This window comes from Thamnophis elegans, chromosome 2, assembly GCF_009769535.1.
Source record: "Thamnophis elegans isolate rThaEle1 chromosome 2, rThaEle1.pri, whole genome shotgun sequence".
Taxonomy (NCBI): Eukaryota; Metazoa; Chordata; class Lepidosauria; order Squamata; family Colubridae; genus Thamnophis; species Thamnophis elegans.
Window position 1 is genome coordinate 87,793,447 of NC_045542.1, and position 26,416 is coordinate 87,819,862.

A 26,416-nucleotide genomic window follows, 5' to 3' on the forward strand; every position below is an offset into this window, starting at 1 on the left:
CAGTCACAATACAACCCCTAACTATTACAATGGATTGGCTGAGGACTGCCTGTTAATGCAGATTCTAGAATGGGAAGCTACCCTATATCTTAAGTATGGTTTAGTTGTTCTTCCTTCTGAGATTATTATTGTCCCTTAAGGTAGAGAAAAAGTAAGCAGAAGTAAACAACAGGTAATGTCAGAGGTCGCAGTTGCTTATACTAAACAGAGATTTGCAAAAACACAAGGCAAATATGTCAGAAGGGGCAGTGTTTCAATGGGGAAATAGAAAGTTGCCCCAAGGGAGAGATTACCTAGTGAGAGACAATGAGAAGACCCATAGGGAGAGATAAATGCCTGGCTTCTTATGTGTACCAAAGCCAGAACTTTTGAACCTTTTGCATTCAAATCTGTTGACTACCACTACTAGTCTGTGTACATCCCACCTGAAGGAGCACATGCTTTCTACAGATTTAGCAAACAAAGGCCAATTGATGAGCCCTAGCTCCACTTGACAGCAATGCTTGATGTGCCCACTGCCCTCCTGCACCTGATTACTGCCCTAGGCAATCATTTGCTGATGTTTTCTCTCCTGGTTGGCATTTTCTCCGGGTTGGTATTTCTTTTGTTTTGTTTGTTAATGGCCTTGTGATTGATCCAAGGATGGCCCATTAAGTCCAATCTTCATATCTCCCAGTGGGAACACTTTCGTTTCTCTCCAGACTGGGTGAAATATGCTCCTCCTGCTTCCCCTATCCATGTACCCACAGTCCTACAAAGCTTCTCTTCCTTTTATTATTATTACTATTTTAATATCTTTAAGTTGCAACATAGGAATGCTACCATTTTGTTCCTATCAAGCTGAACTCTCTTTTTTGCTAGAGTAGAGTAGAGTAAAATAGAACAGAACAGAATAGAATAGAAATGTTTATTGGCCAAGTGTGATTGAACACACAAGGAATTTGTCTTTGGTGCATATGCTCTCAGTGTACATAAAAGGGGAAAAAAGAAAAAAGGAGAGAGGAACCCAGAGAGGAGTCAAAGAATGATTGTTCTCATTTGTTTTGATTACTGTATGATATAATAGTATCATAAGCAAAAACATGGAAGGTGACATGTGGGAAGGGATGTGAAGGCATTCATGTGGGCAAACACCTTGGAAAGCAAAAGAAAGATGGAGGCTGTTGAGGAAGGAATAACTCCTAAAAGTAAAGGGCAAGCATGATGGACTGATCCATGCAGGAACCAAGCAGTAATTTTTGCATTCCCTTTATGGAAGAGCAAAATTCAGGGGAACAACCAACCAAATCTTGCAGTTGGTGCAGTCCAGTGTAAGTAGCAGCCTGGTCCCACTGCCAATCAGTGTCCAAGAGCAGGATGACAGACAAGCAGCTTAGGCTGCTGTCTAAGTCTAAAATTGCCCTTTGTGTTATTCGGAGTAATTTACCTATACATGTTCTGGTGTTCTGACACCATCCATTTATGATCTTCTGACCTGGCTATTACTTCTTTAACTTTTTTCCCCTGAAGAATGTAACCCACAAATAAAGTAATCATTTATGACAGCTTGCTCTCTATGAAGAAACAGATCCCATTATATTTAGTTGAAAGGGAGGACTGACAAAAATTGTATTGACAGACCATGATAAAGTATTATTGCAGAAGAGCAAGTAGCTGTCTTGAATTAATTCAGGATAATGGCGTTAATTTGAAATATGTGGTTTCTCTGTTTGGAAATGCAGATCCATTTTTGCTTGACAGTGATTGACTTACTCTCAATGAGATTTTTTCCCCATTTCTAATTAAAGTAGGAGATGCTGATACTTAAAGAAGTGATGTGTGTTGCAGCATCAGCACAATCAAAATCTGAGTTCAATATATAACCAATGAGGGATTTCCACATTGGCCATCAGGTATATCTATTCTCAGGGCCTTTACACTTTATAAGATTGTACATCTGTGGGTTTTTGCTCCTCTAATGCCCATTACACTCAGTGAAGCATAGCAGTCAAAGTGATGGGATTGCTAAGATTAGGGGGTGGGGAGTTTGCCGTGTATACACTAGCAAGAAATGCACATAGATGATCCATTTGCTTCTGAAGAAAACTTGAAATTATCTGTGGAATTATAGACAAAAAATGTATTAAAAGATTTGATCTCTGTATTGTTCTTTTCTCCTATAAATTGCTTGGTATTTCTAAAGCGCTTTCATCAGGGATTCTACTGGTTGTGGTAAAAAAGTCAAAATGTCATTATGATCTGCCGTTTTTAATAGAATGCTTAGGTCAAATAATAAGCAATGCTGGGAAACTGGATATGAACATGTTTTCAGGAGAACTCCCTAGAAATTACTTTATTTTCCCACAAATAGATCCATGTTTTCTAATATGATAGTTCGTTAAGAAAGTCATTCATATCCCATTAATTACAGCAAATGATGGATCAACTCAAATCTGAGTTACAGGTTCAGTGCAAAGCACTGAATCAGGTTAGTTCAATCCAATTTTGTGATTCAATTTTCAGATTCCATTTGAAAGTCAATTAGATGCAGAGATTCTACTGAGTGGGCTTGGGCTTCTTACTAATTATGTAGTAAGTCAGATTTGGGTAGCAATTGACAGTGTGACAGTAATGATTTCCATTAAGGCTTTACAACTAGAATGTCATTTGTCTGCCCACCTATTTGGAACAGGCACTCAATCATGAGAAATAACATTTTAAAAAGGAAACGTGTGAAGATCGTGGATGAATCCACCCATAAGCAGAATGATGAAACTATTCTTAAAATATACTATGAAGTTTCATGGTTCTATATGCCATGTATAATAGACAGCACACATAAGTCTGCAGCAGTTTAGTTGCAGGCATACAAAAATACTAGAGATGTTTCCAAAATAGTCCAACTTTTCCTCAGATTACCTTATAATATTTCCAACTGACCACTAAATGATTTTATTCTTCCCAACCCAGCAGAATGTTGGTGAAAACGTAAGAGACTCAGGGCTCTGGCCATCAAGGAGAACTTTCCCAAACCATGTTAGAACAAAGCCAAACATGGTACTTGGTAATGAAGGAAGCAAAACAAAGAAAGATCAGAAACAAAACTGGGTTGAATGTGGGATGGGGTTGCAGAAGAATTGAGAAAAGTCACTTGATCAGTATCATGGAATGTTCTTAGCTGCTCATTCTTAAGCCCACCTCCTATCTTGTCACATGACCTTGAATGGAGGTCCTCTCATTGCAAACATATCCACAAATACATACATGAGGGGAAAACACATATAGCCCATAAAGAGATATAACATATTGCTTTATTACATGGAAAACAAGTGGGAAGCCTTCCATGGCCACTGCTGGCAAAGATTTGCAAAAAATTCCATTTAGGAAATTCACATTCTTTATAGTCTCATTTTGTATCTTCCCTCACTTTATGGATAAACACATGCATATAAGTAGCAAGCTGAAAGAAAAGATACAATCTGTAATCAGATTTACATGCACGCGCACACCTACACATACTTACATTATGACTGGCAAAACGTTACATATAACATGTTGATGTTTTTATATACAATTGCATGAAGGTTATTTTTATTGTGATTTTACTGATATGCTCAAGCACAAAGAAAATTTGATTATAATATACATACATACACAGAGAATATACATACACAGACATTTAAAAAGCTTTTATCCTAGTGTTTCACCAGAATGGAAAAACTCATACAAACAATCATGATAAATAGGAATCCTTTATGTAACAGAGATAATGTACAAATGAGCAGAAACAACTAATATTTGCAGATACAGCAGCAAATAACACATGATCCAATTTGGAAATTAATTACATCAAATACTATCAAAATTAATCATAATTCAGAATGACTGGAGTATAAAGCTGAATGACTAATGACACAGCAAGATCTCTGTTAATCTCTAATAAATAGGCCCAAGCTTGATCCTCGGTCTTGTTTTCTCAGCAATACCCACCGAGTTCCAGTTAGTGTTTGCTTGAATTCCTAATGGAATAAGACTAATTAGTTCTAACCTGTAAAATGGAAAAAAATATCCTTTACTTTTCATCATGAACACAACAGAAGCAGAAAAAGAGAGAGAAGAGAGATCAGAATCATTCACACATTTCCTCTTAAAACCACAGCATGAGATTTTGTTACCATACTGAGCCTAATTCAACTGTGTACAGTAATTCAACAGGCATGTCAGTCACAGTGACTGATGATCAAAGCAATCTCTATTATTAAGGGTAATAAATGTATTGTTTTACCTAGACATTAAAGTAAAATAAAATTGATAATTTAGTGTCCCATTTAGCAAGTCAAGAAATTATAGATTACTGTACTAGAAAATGCTATTCTGCTAATATGTAATACAAATGATGTGCAATTTCTGGGGGAAAAGCCCTTTTGCTTTGGCTGAAGTAATACTATTTTAATCAAAGAAACACTAAAGGCTGCCAGAATTTCATAATCTAGAATAGACTTAATTGACTCGACAGATCAGTACAAGCTATATAGCAATAGCACTTATACTTGTACACCACTTCACAGTGCTTTACAAGAGGTTTAGCATAGCATAGTCAGCATATGGCCCCCAACACTCTGGGTTCTCATTTTATTGACCTTGAAGGGCTGAGTCAATTCTGAAAGGGTTAGGATCGAACTCCTGGCAGTGAGTAGAGTCAGCCTGCAATACAGCATTCTAAGCACTGCACCACTATGGCTATATAAGCAAGGATTTTTTTTTTTTATTTTAGAACTACTTGTCCTTCTAGTTTTTCTTTTAAAGCAAAAAAGTTTCTTTTTCAAACAGCAAAAAGATATTAAATGTTATCTATGCTAGTGAAATATGTGTTGCTTATAACAGCTTTTGGGTTTTTTCTTTTTAAATTATTGCAGAAGTTAAATGAATGCAAATTAAATAATTATTTCATACATCAAATGACAGAAGCCCTCTTCAAGCTTTTACCAGAATGAGTATAAGGGCTTCAGAATGGGTGAAGAATAGCACACCTGCTGGACCTGCGTCTTCTCTTCACAAATTTGCCCATTTTGTCTGAAGGAAAGATGTTCTGAAGTGCTTCTTTCCGTATCATCCTTTGAATGCCTGAAGTCTTCCATAAAGTGTAACTAGCAGTGAGTTCCAAGACGTTGAATGGCTCTTTAATTTCATATGTGAAATGTTAGCAGCTGACATGATTATTATGATTGCCAGCTGGTGCAGTAGTCAAGGTGCTAACCTAGAAACCAGGACATGGTTATTTCTAGGCTTCCCTTAGGGATGAAAGGCGGCTGAGTGACAACTTTGGGCCAGTTACTTTCTCTCAGTCCAACCTACCTCACATGGTTGTCATTGTGAGGGAAATATTAGATGCCTTTGCTGCCTTCCCTTGATCAAAATGTATAAAAAGGCAGGGCAAAAATCTAATAATAATGATAAAGATGCCTGTTTCTTTCCACGCCAGGAAATTCGCTCAGTTTAGCTGATTTCATCGCTTGCAGCCTTCAAGCTGCCCTGCAGTAAATCTCACCTCTCCAGAGACTTCTTTTCTCAGCTTATGTGACAGAACACTCACAGGCATGGCTCAGCAAAATTAGTATCTGTGGCAGGCAAGAACCAAGCCGTATAAACACAAAGCATTGGTCCACTGTAGTATATAGGAATCAACATCCATAGATAGATCTGAGCTCCTGGATTTAAACTATAGCCCTTTTTTCTCCCACTTTAATGAGCCATCAAAGCTTGGCTATCCTTTTGGAAGGCACTTTATCTATGTTGACATAACAGTTTTTTTCTGGTGTGATAACTGCTAGTTCCTAACTCACCCAGCTTCATTCCTTAATCATCTCTTTCCTTATATTTTTTCCTCTTCCTTTCTGGGTCAGGAAATGCAAAAGAACACAAATGTAAAAAGTAAAGAGAAAAAATAAAAAGTACAGAAAAGGAAAAGATAGAAAGAAAAATCAAAAGACAGAAAAGTAAGAGCATCGCAAACAAAAAGTACAATATCTTAAAAACATGACTTTTTCCTTACCCCCCAAAAGTCATTTTAGTAACTTATTACATTCTCTTAAAATGTAAAAAAAGGATCTCATCTTCCCATGACCTATCTATAAACAAATCCTTAAAATTTCATTGTCCAATCCTGATCAGTAAATCCATTAAAAGTTACTAGAGATGACAATATATATATTTTAACCTTGAACAAATAAACCAATTTTCTATTCCTTCATTAAACTTTTAACAAATCTTGATCTTTGATCCCTTCAAATAATATCTTGGAACTTGTTTCATTTGCATTTTTTAAGAATCTCTTCTGACAAAACTTTAACAAGACTTTTATGTAAACCCAATATAGAAGACTTATTCAGATAACATTTTGGTTTGTTCTTTGTATTTCCCTTTTACTGGTTTCATTTGTATATGCAATATAGCATCTTTTTTCAAATTACCCTTATAGCTGTCAGTTTTAAATCTACTTTCAAATCAGACCAAATCTTATAAAACTTGTTCCTGTTCATAACTTCTTCTCAACATAGTCTATATAATGACAGATGAGTCTTAAAATTCATGTTTGGATCATTGTTCACACCTATCATCCAGTGTATTTTGCTCTATTCTGAATTTGTAAATCCAATATAAGATAAATTTAATTCTTTACTTGTAATCTTTAGTTCAGTCAGGTTTCATTAGTGTCCAATATTCAAAGATCCATTTTTTAAAGAATTCAGAAACCACCGTTTACCATGGGAAGACATGTTATAATTAATTTCAAAATCTCATTTCAAACCCATCTGGACCTTAGTCCCATTGTAATTTCCAGAATCAACTTATTAATCACCCTTCATTCTTTGGAAAGGCATCAATTACAGTTTGGACTAAGATGACATTCTATCATATCCCAGAGCTCTAAATCCACAGAGATGCCTATCTTATGGTCTCTTGTGAGGAGCAACTGTTTGAAGCACTAGTGGGTAATCCCATGTCCTCTCCTTATCTGGAGAGGAATTACAAAGGGACAGTTCACTCACACTTTCTTCTTTTGTGGTTGTCAGCTCTGCTCTCAACAGAGCCATCTTCAGTTCACCATTTCTTCTTCAAAAGTTCCCAGACTACCTGCATTTCCAATTGTCTAGCTAGCTGACCTGACCACAGAAATAGTAAACTGATTTCCTGATGCCATTCACATCATTTATCATGCTACCTTAGAATAACACAGTTGGAAGGTACCTTGGAGGTCTTCTAGTCCAACCTCTTGCTGAGACATGAAGCCCTATAGCATTTCTGACAATTTTTTTATCCAATCTCTTCTTAAAATCTCCAGTGTTGGAGCATTCACATCTTCTGGAGTCAAGTCATTCCACTGATTAATTGCTATAAATGTTAGGAAATTTCTTCTAGGGTGGTTCTCTCTATGATTAGTTTCCATCCATTGCTTCTTAACCTGTCTTCACATGCTTTGGACAATAGGTTGATCCCTTCTTCTTTATGGCAGCCCCTTAGCTATGGAAACACTGTGACTGTCACTGCAAGGAAATCTTGCTGACTTTCCCTTCATTTTAGGCTCTTTCCTATCACTGTTACTTTTATTTGAAGAAGTGATGATTTGTGTGCATTGATACAAAGCTGCAACTGACTTCAATTCTAGCTAGATATAGCTTGGATTATTTGTGTTGTTGTTATGAGCCTGTCTGATGAGTCAGACACTGAATGGAAGAACAGGACTTAATAGGTTTTGACCTCGTAACTCAGGAGGTGATGAACTTTTAGATATTTATATATGACATTCAGAAAAAGCAGGAACTGTTAAAGAGTGACCCTGCAGTTCCAAAGTAATCAGGTAATCAGTCACTTGTTGGAAATGCATAGCGGTAGATTGAGTCACCTGACATAGAAGCTAATCTAAATCACCTGATTTGGAGCTTGAACAGGAATAGATGAACAGGTCTTGCACCTGCAAAATGATCGTAAGTAGAACAAAGACATTCAATTATGCTCCACAAAAAAAGAAACCATGACTAGGAAAATCAGTGTCCCTGGCTCAGACCTTTAAAAAAGTGAGCAGAAATCAGACTTCTATTGGCAGATAATTTTCTTATCCTGATCTGATTTTCTGATTGACCTTTGTCAACATGAAAACAATATTTTTCTCAGTTCTTATTCTTGGATCTTGGATTTGCCTTCATGGACTATGGATTTTGAAGTAAGCTTATTTATTTTCCTGATCTCTTGCACTGTTGTACCATAAATATCATTTTTAAGTCTAGCCTCTTGCAGTTGCTGACAAAGAGACTGGCATTCAACAGTTGATTACAAGGTTGTCCGAAATTTATGTTTTGAAACCTATTGTCTCACATCTTAATATAGAGAGTTCTTCTATCCCCGAAATCTGCACATCTGTGCCTATTTTGCTTTTTATTAGAGCAGCAATAGGACCCCATTTTCCATTAGTCCTGTGTTATATCCCTTCCTGATGAGGGTGTTATAAAATCAGAGTTTACATAGAGAAAATTATGTAAAACTGAAACTTAATCAGGTCTTGAATCAATTTGACAACTGGAACTGTTCAGGCATAACATCAATTAAGACATACAATGAATTTATAAAAGTCCCTTCATGTTATAAAAGAAACCTGTTAAGTACATATAGTATATATCAGTAAGCCGTTAGCAATTAAATTGTCTCTGCTGTAATGCTGATAATGTATGCCTAATATAGAAGTTTTATCTAGAGTTCGTATCCTGGGTTGCAAAGAATGCCTGGCTTGACCTTTTACAAGACTTTTTTTTGATTGCCAACATTTTGAATGCATTCATCCATAGTCTTTCTGATGAAACAATTATTTAGAACACTACTGTGAAGACAGAGAGGAGCCTGGTTTGAATGAACCGCATAAGATCTAAATATAAATGAAGGCTGTTGCCATCTTCCAGAATATTGCTCCCTATTTGCATTTCTTTTTGGTAACTTTAGTTTTCTCCAGAATTGGTAAAAATTTAAATTGGATTGGTTTTCTCCCATTTTCACATAATCTATTTTGGATCTGAGGTGGTTTACTTCATTCATTATTTATTTATTGGCAATTGTAGAAGTCCATTAGAGAAGTGGAGCAGGGGAAACAATTATTTTACTGTATAGATAGAAGAGGCATGAGGGATGGTGAACCTTTCTATATTGCATGCTAATCCAGTTGCTTAAGTGTCGGATTCAATATTGATTTTCATTCCTCTGCATAATTCCCTTAATTTTCAGTTTCTGTTTGCTGCATTAGAGTTGCACGTTGATCCTGAGGCAATAACTTTATTATTTGAGCAAATTTCAGCAGAGATTTTACTTCAGATAGATCGATACATATGTTGGCCTCTGAGTCTTCAAAGAAGTCAGGCAATTACATGCACTGTTTTCATCAATAACATTGGTGTAGCTAAAAATGTATATTGATTATTTTAACCTTATAAAATCATCCTATGACATACAACCCGATGAGCAGAAAATAGATATCTTTTTCTAATTTCTGGACCCTAATTAAATAGCCGGAGTGACATTTCATATTTCACTTCTGGGAGATGAACATAATGATAAGTGTTCATTTTTCTTAATATAAATTGCATAACAATATTATTGAAGGAAAACAGAAACAGATGCGCAGTTGTTTTCCTTACGACAAAATGGAGGATCTTTCACATTGAAGAGTTTTGATAGCTACTATTGGCTTTTCTCATTAAATATATTTTATTCATTTTCACATTCCATTTTACAGTCACTTATATACTGAATATTTGCTATAAGAAAAGAAATAAAATAAAATAAAAAAGAAAACACAACTCATCATCATTCACAACCCCACCTGACACTTCCATCCTCCATACACCCCATCTTTCACCTCCAACTTTCCTTTCCTCCCTCTAACACTCCCCTTCCCTACTTCCCTTTCCCCTCAAACCTTCCTTTCTCCCCTTCCTCCTAGCATTCCCCTTACGCCCTCCTTACATTCCCCTTACTCCTTCCTTACTCCTCCCTCCTCTTTCCCTCTACCTCTCCCCTTGGTGTGTTCCTTTATTCAACTCTTATTTATTAATATTGAACTATAATATAATAAAAAATAAAAAATAAAAAATAAAATAAACCAAGGAAAAAAATATAAAGAAAGAAAAGAAAAAAAGAAAGAACAACCGTATACAAGTGCATTCTTCTTCTTATTGAAACTATATTAGCACCCACCCACCCACCCCCCGTAGATCCCCATCCCTAGTCCCCCCGACTTCCCAGGGCCCACACCTGGCACTGCCCTCTGTCAAACCCCTTCTAAAGTATCTTATGATCGTGTGAATTAAAGATAAAAGTAATATATAAAAAAAAATAGATAAAAAGAATTTACAAATTATAAAAAGGAAAAGAAAAGAAAAAAAAGAGAAAAAAAGAAAAAAAAAGAACTCTTTGTATTAAGCTCAGCCCTCCATCTTTATTTATGTTTGAACAGTATAAATCATTCTATATGTATTTTATTCTCGTCTCTTGCTTCTTTGTTATTTACCCCAACCTCCTGTAGAGTCTCCAGTTCATCTTCCTTAACCTTATATTCAAATAAAAATTTATACAAATTTGTGCAGACATCAGTTTACAATCTAGCTCAGAATAATCTCACCAAACTTTCCCTTCTAGTAAGATTTAAGCAGCGTGAATCATTCCACATATTCAAATAATACTTTACACAAGAATCAGTTTGCATTCTATCTTAAAATAATCTCATCAAGCTTTCCCTTCTAATAGGATTTAAACAACGTAAATCATTCCGCATGCATTTTACCCTCCTCCCTTGCTTCTCTGATGTTTACCACTATTTCCCATAGTCCCTCCAAATAATCTTTAAAAATTTATACAAATTTGTGCAGACATCAATTTACAATCTAGCTCAGAATAATCTCACCAAACTTTCCCTTCTAGTAAGATTTAAGCAGTGTGAATCATTCCACATATTCAAATAATACTTTACACAAGAATCAGTTTGCATTCTATCTTAAAATAATCTCATCAAGCTTTCCCTTCTAATAGGATTTAAACAACGTAAATCATTCCGCATGCATTTTACCCTCGTCCCTTGCTTCTCTGATGTTTACCACTATTTCCCATAGTCCCTCCAAATAATCTTTCTTAACCTTATTTTCAAACAATAATTCACACAGAAGTCAGTTTACCTTTTAACTCGAAATACTCTGATCAGGCTTTCGCTCCCCCTCCACCTATCCCGCATTACCCGGCTCCCTCCTCCCAAACTAAAGTTCAGTAAGGTTACCATCTCCACTCTCTTCACTTTAGAGTCCTGGACAGTTTAAATTAAAGTTCAGACATACAAGTCCCGTGAAATATACATTCAGCATCCACATAATTCAGTCCCAATATCACACCACCAATATCCAATTCCGCTTTTTCTACCGGAGAGAGATCGCAAACCCCCACTGAATCCACAACTTTGGCGAATATTTTGGAATGTCTAAATCCTCGATCTCCGCTCTTCTGCTTCTCCGAGAGAGGGAGAGCTACCCCCTCCATCTTGCAGCCATGTGGTCTGCTGCTTGCCTTCTCCTTCGGCTTGTCTTTCCTCTTTTCCAAGTGAATCAGGAAGTCCCGCCTTCAAAGTCTTATAGTAGAAATCTCGAGCCTCCGAAACAGAATTGAGACGAAATCTTTGATTCTCAAATGTGACCGTAATGCCGGCTGGGGCTTCCCATTTATATTGTATCTGGTGGTTTATAAGCTCTTTAGTTAAGAAAGTATAGTCTCTTCTTGCTTTTAACATCTGGGATGGTATTTCTTTGAAAACAATCAAATCCTGGCCATCGACTCGCAACCTGTTATTGTAAAACTTTTGCATGATCGCATTTCTGGATTCTTTTGTGGAGAAATATAGCGGGAGCTGTCGCTGTTCCGCTACCAATGAATTCTGGCGATAGATTTTCCGAATCTGCCAATCAAAATTAAATCCCGGGCTTCCCACCGCATGACTGAAGGCCTCAACAAAGGTCTGTTTCAAATTCTCTCGCTCCTTTTCGCGCAATCCTCTGACTCTTATTGCAAATGCCTTCTTGTTAAAATTTATCATAACGAGCTGTTCTTGAGTATCTCTAATTTTTTGTTGTAATGTTTGGATATTAGTAGTCAAATTAGAATTTGCCTCCTCCAAGCTTTCCAATTTATTCTCCATTTCAGCGGTATAATCTGTCAAAGCAGACACGGCTGCAAACGTATTCGCCTTCATTTGGGCAATCTTAGACTTTAAATTACCATATAGCTCCAATACAAATTCTTTAATTTCCTGTTTAAAGTCATTAAGCATTTGAAAGAAAAATTCCTGTGTTAAGAATTCTCCAGTAGAGGGCGTAGGAGACAAGGGCAGTGATTTCATAGTAGATTCTTTAAGCACACTCGTAGAGAAATGCTTCGATTTTGACCTGGGAGCCATTATAAATAAACAAATAAACAGCGCTCTCGCTCCCCTCTGTTTCCAAAAAAAAATATTTTGTTAAGGAGCGGTCTGCAGGAAGGTAAAGCCGGCTAAGTACATCCCTTATCAGTCACCAACGGAGAAAAATCGCCATTTTGAAGTCCGTTTAAACAAAGAAGCCTCTGGGACAAATGAGGCTGGTGTTTAAGATAGTAATAAAAGCAAAAATCTCACAGGGGTGGGACCCGCCTGTATTAATCATAGCTTCAAACAACTTTGCTTTGTCCTGAGGGGGGAGTCGCCTGTCTAGGGCTGCAAAAAAAAGCAGCTGAGAAGAACTGGCTGGAGATAAAAGCTCAGCTTACGCTGGATCTAATCTCCGTCCACAGCCAAAAAAAAGAAAAAGGCTGTGAATTACGAATAGACCCTAGCCACAGAGCTACTCCCTGCCCCTTTCTAGCCAAAAAGGGGTGATATCTATGATCTTATTTAGATATACAGACCAGATCTCTGAGAGGAGCTCCGTTGAGCCCTCTTCGGCGACAGGCTCCGCCCCCAGAAGCCGCTACTATTGGCTTTTAAAGATGTTTCAGCAGGAATCCAGAGATCAATGATATATATTCCATGCAGATACATTTAGAAAAAGTCAAAACTTCAACCTGCAAAAATCAGGCTTCTCCTCTTTACAGTGTTTCATTATATGGGATTTTTGTGTATGAAGATTCTCAGTCATTCAAGTCATGGTTGTCCCAAAGGTGCTTTTTCCAGAGGCAACTGGACTTTCTTGTTTTCTCTTTGAAAACATTTTACTCCTCATCAAAGAAGCTTCTTCAACTCTGACAGTATCATGGGGAATGGAAGGATTTATATTCCTTGCAGACAGCTGGTCATTGCATTCTTTTAGAGAGTCATTGAGACAGGGGTGGGTTTCTCGCCCCGTTCCAACCAGCTGTATGCGTCCTGTGCATGCGTGGAAGCGCAGAACTCATCAAAACCGGGTAAGGAGGGCAGGCGGGTGGGCCAGTCGCCGTTACCGGAAGTTACTTACTTCCGGGTTCGCTGACCAACCGGTTCGCAGGGACTGCCGCGAACTGGTTGAAACCCACCCCTGCATTGAGACCACTTGGAGGTTTGTCTGTGTCCTCAGAATCACCTGAGTAGTGCAAGTGGCTGTGGACCCTTCTTGGAACTGCTGAAAGGACTATGTTATGGAACTGTGCTTTCTGCAAAATGTTTTTCTCTGTCCTGTGTTCCTTCACTGTTGAACACAGGCTGTTGGGGATGAGTCTGTGTTGTCTGCATCTCAAACTGAAGCATAAATGGTCACAGGGTTGGAGGTGGCCAGTGCATGACACATCCAGCCCGCAGGCCACGAGTTTAACACTCCTGAACTAGAGAGAAAATGGTTTAAAAAAATATTGTATGAATGTAGAGGAAGAACTGTACAGTATTGAAAAGATCCTATGAGCAATTTAAAAGCGTGCAAGATGTTGACATTAATTGCTGCTAATGGTTTGTAAACAGGAATGAAAAAGATAGGGGTAGCCGGTGAATGGGAAAAGATCCATTTGTGTTTCAGTATTAAAAAGGGCAGTGCTAAAGGATGTCCAAACTGCTGAATAGTTGCGCTTATTTCATGTGCTGCTAAAATAATGCTCAAGATTTTGCAATCCAGACTTTTTCTTGCCACAAAAGGAAACTAGAGCAAAGAAAGGATAATAGTATGATGATACCAGATGAGTATTGGCAGCAAAGTTCCCTTGCTTCCAGATGAGGAAGTACTAATTGATGACATGGAAATGAAAGAACAGCGTGGAGAATTCCCTTGATGCCAGAAAACTGTTGCAAAGAGTAAAAATGAAGAACCTGGTAGCTGGTTGGACAGATGTTTTACTTATTTTAGTAATATGGGCATCTATTTTGTTTCTCTACTTTTGGTCAAACAGCTTAGAAGGTTGCTGGTTTTTTACATCCTTTGAGTTGTAAGATTTGTGTTGATTGGTGTGTTTCTTTTGAATAAGGAGAAACAAAGTTTGTTTATCTGATATATAAAAATAGTGTATACATCATAAAAATGCCTTCAAATTAACTGTTAACCTTAAATGCTAGATGTACACACTGGCTTACTGAATCACCCTCAATTATGTTTTTATATTTACATTATAATAGTGTATTATTTTGTGTCTCAGCTGAATATAATTTAAATTATATATTCTATACTTCTTTTAATGCTATAAAATTATTTAATAGAAGCAGAAGTGATTCTTGTTTTTGTGCTTTTCTAGATTTAAAAAGTAATTATATAATGACGTGCTTGTATTTCATTGAAAATGGAATGTGCTTTCATTGCATTTTTTACACACAGACAGACAGATAGATAGATAGATCAATAGATAGATAGATATAAAAGACTGGGGTTAATGTATTTTAGGGCCACCATTTTATTCAATTTCTGTTGTTTTTTAAGATAATTTTTGTCTGAGTTTTGTGTTTTTATATTCAGTTATTTTTACAGATTTTTAAGACTCTTTTGGATTTGGATAACTATAACAAATTCAAATCAATCAATCAATAAGCAAGAAATTTGTGTTTATAGAACTAGTTCAGAGTTCTAAAGATGTTTTGGGACATTCACTGGTAACTAAATTGCTTACATGGTATTTCATATATCTATCTAAACATGTTTCTAAAAATGCATATAGAAAGAATGTCCACGTGACAGCATTTCCTTCATCTCCAAGAATACAAGAAATATTCAGCCATGAAATACACAAGGTTTCATCCCAAAAATAATTGTATTTTGTCAATAATATGCAAGAGGGCATCTCACTGTATGAATTAATTCTATGCATTCAAAGTTGAGAGCCTGAACCAGCAGTCCTTCTATCTTGTTTGAATGCACCTTGATTTGAATGCAAACTTCTTAGCATAGTTTACCTGTTCTGCCTTGATTATTAAATCAGAACTTCACTTACTTAAAAATTATTCTTTAAAATACCTAGCCAGCGTGTTTTGTTCGTTTCAATTTAGCCAACACAGCAGGATAGAAATACGCTTTGTTCTTTCCATGAAGTTTTTTCCATTGCCATGCACTGGGGAATTGGGTTTTTCTATATTTGCACAGTCATTACCTTTCTTTTAAGTTTTCCGAAAATTGCAGGAATGATCCTCTGGGACATCTCTGAATACAAGTAATCCTTGGTGCTCCAGGATACCTAATTTTCCTTTTGAAGCCATTCTGTTTTTCACAGTTCAGACTAATTCCCTGCATGACAGCGTTCTACTTTAATGAAGCCCTCGTGGTAGAAGACATGATAACGTTCAGTGAGAAACATAGAGATAAGGCCCAGAGGACACACATTATTTAAACCAAAATCAGCTGGGCATACAAAAACATATATTAATGGATGAGAAAAATGATATTCATAGGCATGTAATGCTGACTTGCAGGTGACATTTTCATCTTGCTGCAACCAGAATGAATTAGAGTTATGTCAGTTCTGCAAAGAGTCTTTTTGAAAAGTTGGGGAAATACTATACAGTCCAAATGAATCACCTCAGTTTTCCAAACATCTCAGATCTTATTGCCAAGCCTTTAGTGGACAGGGGTGTGGAAGATCACGCAATGAGGCAAAATTTATGGTGAAATAATTTAAATGACATTTTTGGTTTTTTTAGTTTAAATTTCCAAAATCCTGACCCTATATGAACAGAAAACCCCTTTTTTTTTCCTTTAAACTATCTTATTCTTTTCACATTTCAAAGAATTTTGTTTATATATCATCAATCTGTAAATTATTTTACCACTGTTAAACTGGTTTAAATGTTCTCCTGTTAGTTCTATCCATCTACTATTATCCTTTCCTGTTTTCTGCCTGTAAGCCCTTACCTTATGTCAGATCTTCTTTGTTGGTTGTGCAATTCAAATATAAAATAGTTTCAAAGTTAGACATATTTGCATATTTCTCTGAATTACAATAAAAATACTTCAGCAGGTAATAGCTTCTACATCAGTTTAGTTGATCTTTTTAAAAAGGCTGTTTGAACTTTCATGAAAAACTAGCAACAATTCCCAGGGTTGCAATCTAAATTCAGAAATTGAAATATCTGTCTGTCTATGTATATTCTAGCATCTATTCCTTCTCTCTTTTTCCCTCTCCCCCTTCCTAGAAGGATGCAGTGGCAAACCTTACTTCAGTTTGTTTACATAGTAATCAGAAATCAAACTCCAATTTTATTTTATCAAATTTAGACAATTTGAAAAGCATTCGCTGTAAGATGTTTAGGATCAAGTTCCATGCAATAATTTTGAATGTGAGCTATAGGTGGACATATAAATGATTGCAATTACCCTTAGTTGGACAGTTATTTGTTAGATTTTTAAAAATGTATGAAGGTCTTCCCATTCATTATGCATCTTTTGAGCAATAACAATCTGTGCCTCTTTGCTAATTAAATGTAAAGGTAAAGGTTCCCCTCGCACATATGTGCTAGTCATTCCCAACTCTAGATTTTGCTAATTACTATCTTTATTAAGACTATGTCAGATTGTGAGCAATTTTTTAAATCAAATAACAAGGCAGGAATATAAGAATTGCAATATTTCAGCTTAACTAATCATATAAACCTGAATAATTACTAATGAGTTTAAGAAAGAAAAACAAACATCTCTGAAAGGCAAGATTATAAAATACCTTTACTTTCAATGAGATTATTCTTTTACTTTCAATGAGATTACTGAAGATGAGTATGTTATACCTCATGCCACATCACAACTGAAGAACCATCTGTTTCCACTTCGTTACAACTGTAAATAAATTTATGATTTGTATGTTGAAAGATACAATGCAATATTCAGGTTTTGCCTCCAAATTCTGTTTATAATCTAAATGTAAAATCCAATTCTTTGGAAACAATGATACAAACCATCTTGTGTTTTATGATTCCAGTAGGCCATTTTGTAAAATAAACAGTATTGAAGGCCAAGGATATTGTGAGACAATGCTGGTTCCTAGTCTTTGATTTGTGAAATGCCTATCAACTTACAATAATACAATACAATAGCAGGGTTGGAAGGGACTTTGGAGGTCTTCTAGTCCAACCCCCTACCTAGGCAGGAAACCCTATACCGTTTCAGACAAATGGCTATCCAACATCTTCTTAAAGACTTCCAGTGTTGGGGCATTCACAACTTCAGGAGGCAAGCTGTTCTAATGATTAATTGTTCTGTTAGGAAATTTCTCCTCAGTACTAAGTTGCTTCTCTCCTTGATTAGTTTCCACCCATTGCTTCTTTTTCTACCCTCAGGTGCCTTGGAGAATAGTTTGACTCCCTCTTCTTTGTGGCAACCCCTGAGATATTGGAACACTGCTATCATGTCTCCCCTAATCCTTCTTTCTATTAAACTAGACATACCCAGTTCCTGCAATCCTTCTTCATATATTTTAGTCTCCAGTCCCCTAATCATCTTTGTTGCTCTTCTCTGCACTCTTTCTAGAGTCTCAACATCTTTTCTACATCATGGTGACCAAAACTGAATGCAGTATTCCAAGTGTGGCCTCACCAAGGCATTATAAAGTGGTATTAACACTTCACATGATCTTGATTCTATCCCTCTGTTTATGCAGCTTTGAACTGTGTTGGCTTTTTTGGCAGCTGCTGCATCCTGCTGGCTCATATTTAAATGGTTGTCCACTAGGACTCCAAGATCCTTTTCACAGTTACTACTGTTGAGCAAAGTACCACCTATACTGTACCTGTGCATTTCGTTTTTCTTGCCTAAATGTAGAACCTTACTCTTTTCACCATTGAATTTCATTTTATTAGATAGTGCCCAATGTTCACGTTTGTCAAGATCCTTAAAGCTTCATGTCTATGGGTTTCAAATTTAACCTTCAGTATTGGATCCCATACTATTTAACAAGGTCTAACAGAAATCTAAACACATTATCGTGGATAAGCTCTCTGATACCTTCCAGTATAATTCTGAAAATATGAGTGTGTTTAGAAAAGTTGCAGGTATAAAAGCGTGTACATTTCCGATATCTTTATATCCCCCTTAAAGTGGCATATTTAGCAGTCCTTTTGGGGGGGGGCATTTCTTCTGAATACTAGGTAATACAGTTGAATTCTTGTGTAATCGAACATGATACGAGGCAAGTTATCAAAGGGAACAAGATGAATAAACTTTCCATGTTAAAAGGGATGCTCAATCCCTTTGTTTTCCAGGAAAAAGTCAGTTTGTTTATTGTTTATTGCATTTAAGATGATAAACAGAAGTAAAATACATTAGACAAACATTACAACAACAAAAATATGCAATGCATTATCTACAAGCCATGTAGATTATATAAGCCAAAAATGTCACCTGGTTGAGACCTAAAATGAAATAAAATTAGCGGTAGCATTGTTGCAAAAAAAAGAATGTTTGTTTGAAATTATTCCATTTATCAGGCTTTCTCTTAAAAATGTGATATAATCTTTCCTTTTGTATCATTCAAGTGTTAGATGCACCAAGAAGAATTTTAATTTTAATACATATGGTATAGCCAAAGTGTAATAAGAATCTCGTTATTCAGGGTATGACAGTATAAGCTGACAATATCTACAGTGTGCCGATTTTCATACAGTGGCAGTTTGAAGTCTAACTATGTGAAAACGTAAAATAGGTTTCCTCAGGCATTTGAGCTGAACTTCCCTGTTTGGCTAAGAGCTGACTCTTCTCCATCTGTATAATTCACATTGATGTCACTGATGGGACAGGATGAAAGACAAACCTTAATTGGAATAACATGCAGATGTTGTTTCTCATGGGTCATTTCACCACAGATTTCACCTGTTCTGTCAGACTTCCACAATGGTTACATAGAGCTTTTCCTAACTGATGCTCATATGGCAATTATGGCATTTTCCTGGAGTCAAAGAGTTTGAAAAGTCTTCAGTCCGGAGTACTAGAGTGAGAAAGTCCTAATGGTTCAGAAATATGAGCAATTAGGAACATTTCCAACAGCAATTGGGAAACCTAATTGCCTTATATGGAGGGCCAAGGGGAAAAATATTCACCAGAAGTCTCACTTTATAGACGGCCTGAGGGTACTGATTATAATAGACCTGGGGGGGAAAGAAAGCGATTATTTTTTATTGAATTTTGTACCAGCTTTCAAAAGTAGCGTTAGTCATCTTTTAACAGAAGAGAATATATGTGCGTCAGGATTGGGCCATAGAGTCCTTGATGCTGTCTGACTTGGTTGTTGGTTTACAGATGTATCGTTACTAGACTAATAATATCATCAGTGGATACCAGTGGCAGGCAATGATGATGTTATCTGGTTGAGTAATGAAACGTCTGCAAGTCAACAACCAAGTCAGACAGCATCAAGGTCTCTACTGTCATCTTCCAGTTAATCAAATTTTTCTCATCATTTCCTACAATAGGTCTTGAAAAAAGCCATTTTTTTTCAGCAAAATTAAGCATATCAATCTTTTCACCCTGGTAAAAGAGACAAGGTAGTTTTTCAGTTTCTGATGCAGGCATTGCCTTGCAGTTTCTCCCTTTTAAATATTGTCTGCACAGCAGAAAGACTTCTTACAAAACAAACAGATTACATGCATCTTACAATTGTGAGATGTCCTGAAAGCCAAACTAGCTAGCTCATGAGAAAAGCTTCATAATGCCTTGCACAGGATTACATTCAGTAAACAGCTCAGCTTAAAATAAATCATTTGAATCTGTGCAAGCAGTTAATAATTTCTTATTTGTGTGCTCTCATACTAAATAAATGAAAGGATTTTCACAAGGGGCCTTACTTCTGTTTCCCCAGGGTGTGTAATAAAGGGAAGAAATTATGAAAACATATCATTTTTTTAAAAAAAATTAAAACAAAAACAATAACCAGCAGGGATTTAATTAATTTCAGATGTCAAATGCATTTGAGTGGAGCTGCCTGTGTTACGTTCTTCAATTTCATCCTTCTTAAACAGCACCAGAATACTTCATTAACTGCATTCAATGAAAAACAGCACAAAATGATTTTCTGCACTCCTGCACTGAAGCTGCAGTCCTATGCAAATTTACTTGAATGTCAGTCTCCTTAACTTTAGTGAGTCTTACTTCTGAATAGGTATGCATAGGGGTACGCTTATAAAAAGTATGCCTGATGGCTATACCAAGAAGTCCCTGTTGGTAATTATGGATTTGTATCACTTTGATAAGTTTGAAATAGTAACTTAAAAAGGAGGGGATTAAGAACTTCTGCTATTGTCAACAATTTTTTCCATTTCAGAGATGAAAGAATTGGGGATGAATACATGCAGTGACGTGCGGTGAGGTCTATACCTGGTGAGGCTCAGCTGGGCATCCTTTTGCAAAACAGCTCAGCAGGGCAGTGGTCGGCCTCGGCGGGGGGGGGGGGGAATTTGCAGCCCGGGTCTGCAGCAAAGGCGCTTGGTGGCTCCCGCGATGCAAAGTGCCCCGCTGCCCCCCCCTACTGTCCCAGCCTGCGTCCGCTGCTTCTCCAAGCTCCACCGCTGGAAGTCCCAGATCACCTCTGGGGGAAGTCTGAGTGAGAAATGGAGTGAAGCTTCTCCGCGGCCTCCCGGCAGAGGCTCTCACAGGAGCGTGTGCCAGCGGCTGGTGGCCCGGAGCGGCCCCGGCTGTGAGACAAGGGAACGCTTAAAGTAGCCGCTGCCGCTGCCGCCGCCACCGCCCTACTGGGCGAAGGAAGGGTGGTGGCGGCGGCAGCTGCTGCTTTAAGCGCTCCCTTGTCTCACAGCCGGGGCCGCTCCGGGCCACCGGCCGCTGGCATGTGCTCCTGCAAGAGCCTCTGCGCAGCGCCAGGAGGCCGCAGAGAAGCTTCGCTCCGCTTCTCACCCAGCCTTCCCCCAGAGGCGATCCGGGACTTCCAGCGGCGGAGCCTGGAGAAACAGGCCGGGACAGCAGGCAGCAGCATCGGGGATGGTGGGGCACTTTACATCGCGGGAGCCGCCAAGCGCCCAGGTCTGCAGCAAAGAGCCAGCCTCCTTCTTCTCTCCCACTCCTCTCTCCTCTGAAGCACACCCCGCCCAACGTAAGCATGCTCAAGAAGACATGATTGGCTGCTTCCAGATCAGGAGGCGGGAGAATTAGTGCCTCTTTTCCATCTGAACTTCTTTGCTTTTTAACTCTTTCTTAACTTTTAGAAGGCGAAAAATACCTTATGGAAAAGAGGCCCCGAGTTCTCTCGCCTCCTGCTTTGGTTAACACTAAGCAGACACCAAGCCACTGTGAGCTGGAATCTGGTAGCAACTATCTTGGCTTTAATTATTTAAAAAAATATATTTAAATTTCTTTCTTTTTCCTGAGGAGACTGGTGAGGCTCCGCCTCCCTTGCCTCTAGTGACTGCACGTCCCTGAATACATGTAACTTTTAAAGAAGACATATACCATGCTTTTAAAAAAGTATCTCATCAGTGGGAACCAAATTTTGAAACCCCCACCCAGTTATGCAGAAAGATGATTTGTCTACTTTACTCTATTTGCATTAGTCGCAGGGGGCTCGCTTTCACCACTACTGTTTAACATTGCACTAATTCCACTGACAATAATTCTATGAGACACAAAACTGGGGTATCAAATCTCAAGCGAGCCTGACATGATAAACCATCTACTGTACATGGACAACTTAAAACTGTCTGCAAAAAGCCCCACTGAACTTAAATCAATACTCAACACAGTTCAATTGTTCAGCAGCAACATCAGAATGAACTTTGGACTTGAAAAATGTGCTATATTATCCATGCAGCAAGGAAAAATGGAAAAAATAGAAGGAATAGAACTGGGAAATGGAAGTATCATGAAAGGATTAGCAAAGTATGATGGTTACAAATACCTAGGCATATTGGAAATGGATAACATCTTAAATGGAAAAGCCAAAAAGTCAACCCAAAAGGAATACATCAGGAGAGTCCGCAAAATATTAAAATAAAAACTGAATGCTGGAAACATAATTAAAGCCATTAATACATGGGCAGTTCCAGTAATACGCTACTGGAATCATCAAATGGACTGTGGCTGAACTTGAAAACCTGGACCGGAAAACATGTAAACTATTGAATATGCATCATGCTTTATACCCATGAAGTGGCATCGACAGGTTGTACCTGCCAAGAATAGTGGGCAGGGGGCTATTGCAAATCCATCAAACTGTAGAAGAATAAAAACAAAGTTTCAATGACGATGTGAGCCAAAGTACAGAAAAATTGCTGTAGGCTGTAAAAATGGGGAACATTATTAAAACAACAGAAATAAAGATAGAATATAAGGAAAATTAGCTAGATAGATTAAATAGATGGAAAACCAAAGTTTTGCATGGACAGCACTTGAAAAGCATTGAAGGAAAATGTGAGAACAACTTGACATGGGCATGGCTTAAGATGGGAACCATCAAGAAAGAAACGGAAGGTTTAATACTTGCTGCTCAAGAACAAGCACTACAAACTAATGACATGAAAGCGAAGATACAAAAAACCACTGACAATCCAAACTGCCAACTCTGCAACAATGAAGTTGAAACTGTTTAATATGTGAGTGAAGCAAAATTGCACAAACTGATTACAAAGCTAGACACGATCAAGGTGCTAAATTAATCCACTGGTCATTATGTAAAAATATGACTTGCCTGCATCCAAAAAGTCATGGGAACATAAAGTGGAAAAAGTTGTTGAAAATAAGAAGGTGAAGATCTTGTGGGACTTTTGAATATAGGCGTCATTTGGAAAACGCCATATATCACAGTTGTCGAAAACCGAAGCATACAATTTATTGATATCGCTGTACCAGGAAATGCCAGAGTAGAAGAAAAAAGTTTGGGGGAAAAATCATGAAAAATTGCAACCTGGCCATCGAAACCACACGATTATGGATGAAATATGTGACAGTGATATCCATTATCATTGGGACACTTGGCACCATGTCCAAGAATTTTACAAAGTACATCAAGAAATTGCAGCTTCCTACAATAAAACTAGTGGAACTGCAAAAGGCTGAGTTACTTGGAAAACATACATGTTAAGAAAATACTTGGTCGATACCTAGGATACTGGCAGCAACCCGTATCAACCATCAGAGATGTATTTGTGATACATTTTTAAATGTTCAGTTGAAACAACTGGCCGCTGTGATACAATTGTATAATAATAATAGTAATAATAATAGTAATAATAATATAAAAACTATAAGCTTTATCCAGTCATTTTTTTTGTTTTTTGAACATTGGGTTTATACTTTCACAAAAATGTTTTCACAATCATATTGCGCCTATTTCTTGTAAAATAAAATGTAGACTCTTAATCAGTTTCTGCATCATGACCACCATTTTGCAATTTGGTACAAGGAGGGCGGGAGGCTTTGAACTTGCAATTTCCTGTCAACCTCTGTACTGAATTTCTCTGTGCAAGCTTCCTACAAGCAAAATAAATGGGGTAACAGCAGAAATTAAGGGGAGGAGAGAGGGAAGGGGAGTTGAGGAGTAATCTACCTTTTTTTACTGGAGGTTATTTTTTAGTTCATTTCCATTGGACTCCAAGGGATGGTAGAGGACAGGAAGGCCTGGAGGAATGTTGTCCATGGGGTCACAATGGATCAGACATGACTTTGCAACTAACAACAACATTTTTTTACTTCAGACATAGCAGGGTTTCTTACTAGTAACTTACTTTTTTACTAATTACTTTGGATTTATATTTTAACATAGAACAAACACATAGGAATATTCTACCTCTATTTTGTTTAGAGGTGAATGGAATAGACCCGTGATGGCAAACCTAGGGCATGCATGCCAAAGGTGGCATGCGGAGCCATTTGTCAGGGCACATGAGGCGTTGCCTTGTCAGCTGGCCAGCATGCATGTGCACGCTGGCCAGCTGACTTTGGCCTTCTTTGGCCTCCGGAGTGCGAAAAACCGGTCATACAGGCAAACCAGAAGTTCAGGAACGTACTTCCGGTTTGCTTGTAGGGCTGGTTTTAGCCCTCCGGAGCATTCAGGGGACTTCAGGAGGCTTCCCTGAAGGCTTCAGAGGGCAAAAAATTACCCTGCGAGCAAACCAGAAGTCACTTCTGGTTTGCTCATAAGACCAGTTTTAGCCCTCTGGAGCATTTGGGATCCTTCAGGAGGCTTCCCTGAAGGCTCCAGAGGGCTAAAATCGACCTTACGAGCAAACCGGAAGTCCATTGCCGAACTTCCAGTTTGCCTGTAGGGCCAGTTTTTTGTGCTCCAGAGGCTTTAGGGAAGCTCCTGAAGCCTCCGGGGGGACAGGGAGGCTGTTTTCGCCCTCCCCATGCTCCTATAAAGCCTCTGGAGCCTGGGGACGGCAAAAAAAGCATGCCAAAAACAGGGAGGAGCACTGCTTGTTTGCACATATGTGGTGTGGCCATGTGCATAGCATTATGGGTGTGGCACGCCTGTGCACAACCCCCCTGCACTTCCCACACACACACTTTTGGCACACGAGCCAAAAAAGATTTGTCATCACTGGAATAGACTGTCTGCCCTAAGATGTCTGGTACCCTCATATCTTACATGTTTGCTCACAGACATGTAAAATATTTATCACTCTGTGGGAAAAAAGAAGAAGAACCCTAAGATCAATTCCTAAATTACTAAAGGCACAGGAGTCCTGCCAAAATAACAGGCAGAACAGCTTTTTGTAACAATCCTACATTTCCCCACAGCAGCGCATTTTCCATCTTTCTTAAAATTGTAGGCAGAAAATTCCCACAAATGCATTGCAGGCTAACATAAGCAACCCTAATGTAGGGGTGCAGCTGTAGAAAGTAAGACTGTCTCAGGGGAAAAGAAGATCTGATACCTGTGTAGGTAGCATAATATACAGAAATAAATCTGCCTGCCCAATATGTTACAGTATTGATGTAAGCCTGGGATTAGCATTCAGATTTTAAGATATTTGAGCAAATTAAATTGCTACATCTTTACAAAGTTCTCACAGCATTAATTAACTGGAAGTTTCTGACATGAATTATGTAAAAAGAATAAACTGCTGCTCTTTCTAACTATGCAGCTCTGAAAGTTGAGCCCTCAGTCTTCGTGTTGTTTCATCTAGGCTTTGCTTTTGAAAAGTTCAGTTTTTATATAAGCTTCAGATCTGTGTATTAGGTCTAAGACAGCGTCTCTCAAAGTATGGTCTGAAGACCTCTGGGGGTTCCTCAAGACCCCTTCAGTAGTCTTCAAAATCAAAATTAGTTGCCACATATTTGCAAAAATTTAAAATAATGTCAGTCTTCTCATTATCTTTATTTTTATTAATTCAAAAGTGCAATGTTTTTTTTCCATGAATAATGTTTTATTTATGTTAAACTCTTAACAGGCTCATACAAAATTATTATTTTGGCAGTATTTTGACATGCATTTTTACAAATGCATCCATTTTAATTTTTACTGTGGTAAATACTGATAAACATAGCCCATAGAAACAAAAGGGTTTTGGTGGTTCACTAGCATAAGCAACATTTCCTCAATTTTTAAATGTAGGAAGGGGTCCTGAGAATAAAATATTAGTTTAATTTAACTTAATTTAATTTTTAATTTAAAATATTCTGCTCTTAAGAAACCACAATTCATCTCACAGCTACTATTATAGAGTTTTATTCTCTTTGACTTTGTTTATAGGATCAGATATGAGGGAAGAATTGAAAGCAGTTACCTAGACAAAGCCTTTGCCACTAAAAGGTTGGTCAGTGACACTGCAAGAGGAAACACTTACAAATATGAATTGCCCATATCTAGAAAACATAGTTTCCTAAGAACTGCATATGCTCATGCATTTAGGAGGAGAAAATCTATGTCCCTTTCATATGTATGTATCAGTGATGGGTTTCAAAAATTGTTCAAACCTACTCTGTGGGAGTGGCTTGCCACCCATGTGACCGGATGGGAGTGGCTTGCCACCCATGTGACCGGATATGAAGATGCCAACGACACTTGT

General features: G+C 37.8%; 1 protein-coding gene across 1 annotated transcript in view; it reads left to right on the top strand.

Moving 5' to 3' along the window:
• The window catches only part of SPOCK1 (SPARC (osteonectin), cwcv and kazal like domains proteoglycan 1), a 469,310-nt gene that overhangs the window by 399,483 nt on the left and 43,411 nt on the right, over window positions 1-26,416 (top strand). The window contains exon 7 of the mRNA XM_032208795.1: window positions 8,866-8,874. Coding sequence (XP_032064686.1) covers window positions 8,866-8,874 — 9 coding nt within the window. The remainder of the gene's footprint in view (window positions 1-8,865; window positions 8,875-26,416) is intronic.